The following is a 7436-nucleotide window of genomic DNA, read 5'->3' as shown; positions in this document are numbered from 1 at the left end:
CAGAGAGGGGGGGCGCGCGATCTTTTGAATTAGCAGTTACGTCTCAGCTGTTACTTGGGTAGTACCGCCAAGATAGTTTAGCACAGTGTTACAACGATTTGCCAATAAAAAGTTTACTTGGATTTTGGATACGTGTGCAAGGGTGAGCGAGGAAGCAGCAACAGTAGCAGCATCACGGAAGCAGCAGCAAAAGCAACAGCAAAAACAATACAGCAGATTTGCAATCGAGGCAGCACAGCTGATTCTGATCGGAGGAGCACCTTTAATTTGCTTCAACAATTACGGTTGATCACCGTAATTGCACCGCAGGGTAGGTGCACCTCCCTTAATTATCGCGTGACAAAATACATTTGGTATTTTGTCTAACTGTGTTAGCGTTAATTTTTTGTATTCGCGTCGAGCGTTAGATCGCGCCAATATTCGTATCTTCTCTCTCTCTCTCTTTCTCACCGAAAGTTATTTAATTGTAAATCCTATTCGCGTGCGTCAGTCTTTCGGCCCGACAAAGACTGTAGAGATTTTTATTAATAAAATCTATTAAACTTATTCGCCGATTTCGTCATATAATTTTTCCTAATAGTTTAAACAATTGAAAAAGGCTTAGGTTTTAATCCGATTATAGCTAGGGGATTAAGTGGATTAGGAGCAAAGTCGATTACACTTAAAACTCATCGAGTATCACAAGGCACGTGACTTAAGGTGAGTTCAACTCTGCTTGATCGAAGACAACTAAGTTAAGTCAGCTGACGTTAAGGCGAATACACGTATTAACATACGTGTTAACGGAGCGGCGGTTTGCTCTGCATCGTGGGAGTTTGCTCTTAAATAAATTTCTCATTTTGCAGATTTACCCCCCCCCGTTACAATGTATGGATATTCAAATTTGTATTTTGTATACAATAAAAGAAATTATTACATAGAAATTAAGACAAAGGTATATATTTAATGTATTTTTATTGTCAAATAAATTATTTATTTTATTAAAAATACATAAGTATGGAAAAATAATCAACCCACGTCGTAATGCCTATTCGAATTTTATTTTTTTGCGTGACTGCAGAATGACAGCATTCTGACGGCACGGCGTGCGTCGCTTTTCGTGCTCCCACTGTACCTGCATTATGATGGCATGCCGTGACGAGCACGCACGTGCCAAACCGTGCCAGCAGTCCAGCACGCTGTGTTATCTGGGAATCGTCTCACACCATAATTTTGTAATAAGAAATTTCTTACATCTACATTGCCCTGTAAACAGAGAGATTACTTTAATTTGACTTCCAGATGACTTTTGAAAGATTCCAGACGTCTTTCCAGATTTCAAAATGATTTCTATACGATATCTTAGAGATATCGAATGTCCACCTTTAAGTCGTCTTGTCGAAGTCTTTTTAGACATCCTAACCCAGATAGCAGCGCATACCGGCACGAAATACGACAGCAAATGCCGGCATGGTATACCCTGTAAACATAAGACGTCTTAACAGACATCTTTGTCTTGTCTTGTGAAAGATGTCTTGATGACAAGTCATAAGATGTCTTCTAGTTGACTCTGAGACGTCTCATTATGAGATGTCGTCACAAAGACCTCTTATAGACGTCTGCAAAAGTTGTTGATTTGATGTCTTAATCAAGACGTCTTCAAGATTTCGCTATTAAGATTTTTATTGTTTCCCCTGTGGGTCATCTCGTGGATATCTTGAAGACATCTCACACTGTCAAAGACAATTCATTTGCGCGCGCGACAACAGTACACGCGTGCATCGCATCGAGTGCACCTCGTTCACAATGTAATCAGGAAAGAATTAATAATCCAGTGCATCGCCTCCAGCAACAGCTGAGTATAATATATTAATATTACTATTCATACCGTACTCATAGTTTCATCAATAATCCACGTAGCTGACTACAATGAGTACGCGAAAAGACTTCTCTAACCTCTCTAATAAACAAAAAAAATGTAGATTAGACGCTCTTTTAATAAAAGATTGTGAAAAGTTGATCTCCAAAGCTCATTATAGCAGTAAAACTTTCAGTTCACTTAATGCTACTAATAAAGATTTTTCAAATTTGAACTCGAATCAAAATCATCATCAACGTAATCTTGAAAATTTTGACATAAATATCCCCGGTGTCTCTGTTACAGAATTCATAACAGAAAGATCTCCTAATTCAATTTGCAATGAAGGTAATGAAAGTCGTGAAATAGCAGATGTAGGTTTTGATTTTTCCGATGATAATGAGAGTAAGTGATTCTCAATCGATATTAAGTGATGCAAGTGATCTCTCTTTAGATTCGAGTCTGAGTTTTGATAGTAATTCTGCGGACGATGATTTATATGAAGTAAACTTTGAAAAAAGTGATAATATATTTGATTCATTTAAAGATTTGAAATCGTTTTTAACTTTTTGGAATAGTCACTATAATATAGCAGAAAATGCTGCAACTTGTTTATTAAAAGGTTTGAAAAAATTTGGCCATGAAGAGTTGTCTGCAGATGCCAGGACTTTGAAGTCAACTGCAAAAAAACTCAATATTTTTAATGTTGAAAAATTAGATTCGGGTGCTTATGCACATTATGGCCTAGAAAAAGCGTTGAAAATTTATTTTGATTGTGTTGATAGGAAAAATATACCAGCAGAAATTCTGTTAAATATTCATGTAGATGGTTTATCTGTTGCAAAAAGTTCGAACAGTCAGGTGTGGCCTATTTTAGGTAAAATAGTCAATTCCAACGTGTTTAGTGAACCGTTAGTCATAGGAGCGTATCATGGGATAGGTGAACCAAAAAATGCGAATACTTTTTTGCAATCTTTTATTGAAGAATATTTGAACTTAAACCAAGAAGGATTCGTTTTTGAAAATCGTCGGTATCATGTTTATATAAATGCTGTTATAGCCGATACAGTTGCTAGAAACTTTATAATGTGTTTTCCAGCACAGAATTCCAGGTGTGGAAAATGTGTTCAAGTAGGTAAGACAGTAAATAGGAGGAGAATTTTTTTAGATAATTTCGCTCTTCCGCGAACTGATGAAAATTTCAGAGAAAATGTTCCAGATAAATTTAAAAATATAATTTCACCTCTAGAAGGAGTAGTTAGTTTACAGTCTCAAGTGCCTCTAGATCCAATGCATCATTTATATTCAGGTGTTGGTTTGAAACATACTAAATTAATTGTAGGAGAAATAAGCAAAGTCAATAACGGTTAATCGAAAATTATGATGAACAATGATTATTGTAACTTACGAGAGTGGGTGCCAAATGATTTTGTTCGAAAACCTAGAAGTTTTGATGATTTACAATATTATAAATTCGGTGAAATGAGATTGTTGGTTTTCTATACTGGCCCTGTTATTTTTTCAAAGTATCTTAGCGAAGAGGCAATGACTCATTTCAATTCTTTACATATAAGAGCTCGCATTTTGAGTGACCAGGAAAAATGTATTCAGTTAAATGAAGTCGCTAAGAGGGAATTCATATTCTACATTGACGAAATGATTCGTCTGTACGGTGAAACGAATGTCATTTATAATGTTCATAATTTAGTTCATTTGCCAGATGATTCCATGCAATTTGGTAGTCTCGATGAATTTAGTGCAGTGGAATTTGATAATTATCTAGGTCTTATCAGAAAAATGATTCGGAACGGTAGAAATGTTTTAGTACAGGTATTGAATAGAGTGAGTGAAAGAGCACAAAATAAACTTGTAGCCAAAACAATGTCAAGTTACAAAAAACTATCTTCTTTTGAATTTGATGTTTTGAGATCAATAGATAATACTGGTCTTCCCGAAGGTTACTTTCATGCTCATGCGATTATTAAATTTTCAACTTATCATTTATCTTGTAAAAAACCCGATAATTGTTGTTATTTGAAAGACAATAGCGTATTTGTGATTAAACATATTTGTAAGAATTCTGATAATGAGGCTGTCATCTTAGGTTATAAATATCTTGATTGCACTTCTGTAGAAAATTATCGAATAGACTCTAAAATATTAGGTATTTATAAAGCAAAAACTTTAAGTAACGATCTAGATGAATATTCAATCAAAAATATAAAATGTAAATGCTTCCGTATGTTTTTCAAGGGTAATTTTTATCTGTTCCCTGTAATTCATACGCAAGAATTCTAGAAGTACTATTTACACATGTGATTTTTTTTTTTACAGAAACATGGCTGATTCGCAAGAAAACTTTGATTCGAAACTATCCAAATTAACTCCAAAACAGCGTGAAGTTTATTACGAATACAGAATTAATAATTTCATTTTTTTTTAGGTAGAACAAGTCCTTACTCAACAACAAAAGGAAATCAGAAAATCCAATATTCAATAACACCGAAAAAGACAGCTCCATACATCAAGAATGTAGAAATCCTGCATCCCTCTATCGATGTTCCGAATTGTACTGTGCAACGACCATCTGTAGTCAATCTTATTCATCAAAATATCAAGTTGCGACCACAAAACGCATGTGAGAAAATCATTTTTTTTTCATGTAGTTATTAGTACTCGTAGATTTTTTTAAAGATTCATTTTTTTTCTCTTAATTTTTCCAGTGAACATTACGTCCATCAGTAACCCCGCATTTTCAGCTACTGATAATCGCGTCAAACTTCCTGCCTCTGCCAGCTTACAATTACTAGGGAAAGAAAGTGTGGACAAAGATCTCGTCTCCACTGTTAGTTTTTCAGGTTCTCAAGTAATAGGTATGTAAAAAGTTAAAAACCTGATGCATTGCACACTTGGATTTGTAAATAACATTTACAATTTTTTTCATTCATAGAAACCAATCATTCTGAGGATATCACTGAAGAAATGCTGATCAATCCACAGTTATTACATACGTCGTCGCCAAATGATAGTCTAGGATGGATGGATGATAAAGATGACACGCAAGTGGATTCTGAAGATGACAGTGCCTGTAATGTCGAAACTTGTCAAGAGGAAGCCGAAGCGGTAGGAACTACACGCCATCGTCACGGCAACGAAACTTCAAATCTTGCAAATGAGCAAGACGAAAACGCACACGTAGATGCACATGTTATAATTGCGAATGCAAGAGGTAGCGACGAGGGTGAATCTAGTAGAAAGAATTTTGAGGATCTGCAACGCCGTGATAACATGTCTTGGCTAACAAAAGAACGCGACCAACTCCATGATGGCGAAAAATGCTGCGGTGAATGAATTGATAATAATTTTTCTTATTTATCATCACTAAATAAATTTTCAAGCTGATCAAATTTGTTACGTATTCCAGTTCAATGCAAAAATGAAAATATGTTGCTGCTATCAAAAGTTAATGAATTGATATTAATCGTCGAAGAAAATAACAACATTCTCAAAAACATTAAACAAAAGAATATTCGCGGCTGCATATGTAGCAGAGAGATTGTTCAAGCCATCCAAAAATTCAATCTCTTACCAGATTTTCCACTTGATGATGTTGCAGAATTGGAAGTTTTCAATGCGAGTTTGGAAACGCAAGAAGATGTTAAAAGCGAATTTGTAAGTTATTCACATGTGAATTGAGTTGATAAGTTTTGTGTACTATTGTTTCTTTAACTATGGTTTTTATAATAATAATTGTAGGTTATGAAAGTATCAATGATAAAAAATAACACACTACAAACCATGATTAGCAGAATCCTACAATCACTGATTACCGATAAATTAGCTAATCGATTAACTTGGTCCATAAAAAATCCAAACAAGCTTAAAATTTGCGACTTGGATATAGTAAAAGTTATCGTAGGTATGTTATCCTGGCTATTATAAACTTGTATGACGAAAGAAGAAAATTGAAAAGCTGATAATTTTTATTGTTATTCTAGATACCCTGCAATCAAACCCTGAAGCTGATTATAAAAACGACGAAAAGATGATGTTATGAAGGAATGGGTCAGAAGATCTTCTGATCGCATCAGTAGCAAAAAGAAGAAGTTATTGAGCAACAGTAGTTTGAGTCAAACTCCTATGTGAACCCCGCGTACAATTATTATATATTGTTTTAAGTTACTTTATTGTTGCATAAAAAATATGTGCCAAAGTTTTACGAGCCGAGAAAGTCTGATTGAAAAAAGCGTTTTCTTTTAAAAAAAAATTGAAAAATTATTCATTAGTAGATAAGCATTCTCTTCCTTAGTGCTTTTTCAGTTTCTTAACTAATGCATAAAAAATATGAGCCAACGTTATAAGAATCAAAATCCAATCGAAACAAGCGTTTTTTTTTTTTTTAATTTGAACAATTAGTCATTGATAGATAACTTAATGTGTGATATCTTATGGAAAAAAATAGTCATTAATATGAAGAGTAGTCTGTTCTTATGAAAAAAATTAATATATCTGTATCAATAACGTGATATTAATTAATGTGATATGAACACTGACTTATAATTAGCTGCGTACTTTTATAAGATATTCAATGAAAAAGAAAAGTATTGTTGTACATGTATAAGATACTTATCATATGTATAAAACTAAAACCGAGCCAAAAATTACAAAGCACAATTAAATTGTGATTGATCTGTACAATAATTTGTAATATCGACGTGCATTTGTACTCTATTGAATAAAAAAAATTTATAATTTGAAATGAATTAAATAATTTTATTTTTTTAATTCCTATTAAAAAGCCTGAAATAAATCAATGAATAAGACGTCTTGATGTTGACTTTATGAAAAGTTTTCAAGGCGTCTAAGAGACATCCAGACAGACATCGTTTAAGACATCGAAATGGATGGACATTCGATGTCTACAGGATGACTTTATGATGTCATTTCTGACGTCTGGGAAGACATCTGATATCTCGAAAAAGACGTCTGGAAGTCATCTTTTAGACGTCTTTTTGTTTACAGATGACAGCAAATTGCCGTCAATGTGACAGCACAAGGTTCGAAAAAAAATACGCGTGCAATATGCTGACATATTGTCGGCACGTATACTTAATTTGAATCCAAATTTTTCGCACCAGCAAAATGCCAGCAATATGCTGTCTTTACATGCCGTTGATAATGTGCCGACAATTTGACAGTAATATGACAGCACAACAGTATTAATTTATCGTTTTAATGAAATTTTTATAACTCCTGCAAAATATTATCTTATTACAATATTTTAATAATAATATTAATAATATGTGATTTTATATAAATATCTACGTTAAATACATTTTAATGTATATCAATTGATATCATGACTGGATTTTGAATTGGCGCCTCACGACATATACAGGGTGACCCATTTTAATCGCTACACCTGGATTTTTCGAATTCCAAGACAGATAGGAAAAAATGGTTCAGACAAAAGTTGTAGGGGACGAAAGGGGCCAAACAATGGTTCTATCAAATTTGACCTTGAACTTGACCTTCAAGGTTATTTCAAGGTCAAGTGGTTTTTTTGAATAGGAACACCTATTTTTGACCCCGGATTCGG

General features: G+C 33.9%; 1 protein-coding gene across 1 annotated transcript; it reads left to right on the top strand.

Moving 5' to 3' along the window:
- The first annotated feature begins 233 nt into the window (after positions 1–233).
- LOC131669732 (uncharacterized) lies at positions 234–6480 on the top strand. Its single transcript, XM_058944838.1, has 7 exons — positions 234–314; positions 4285–4475; positions 4561–4710; positions 4788–5180; positions 5262–5509; positions 5594–5756; positions 5836–6480. Exons 4-7 carry the CDS (start codon positions 4820–4822, stop codon positions 5892–5894), a joined length of 831 nt encoding a protein of 276 aa, XP_058800821.1. The 5' UTR covers positions 234–314; positions 4285–4475; positions 4561–4710; positions 4788–4819; the 3' UTR covers positions 5895–6480.
- The last annotated feature ends 956 nt before the right edge of the window (positions 6481–7436 follow it).

Source organism: Phymastichus coffea, unplaced genomic scaffold (genome assembly GCF_024137745.1).
Source record: "Phymastichus coffea isolate CEN01 unplaced genomic scaffold, Cenicafe_Pcof_1.1 PCOF00008, whole genome shotgun sequence".
NCBI lineage: Eukaryota > Metazoa > Arthropoda > Insecta > Hymenoptera > Eulophidae > Phymastichus > Phymastichus coffea.
Note: the sequence above shows the minus strand (reverse complement) of the source record. Positions and strands in the feature narration are given on the sequence as shown.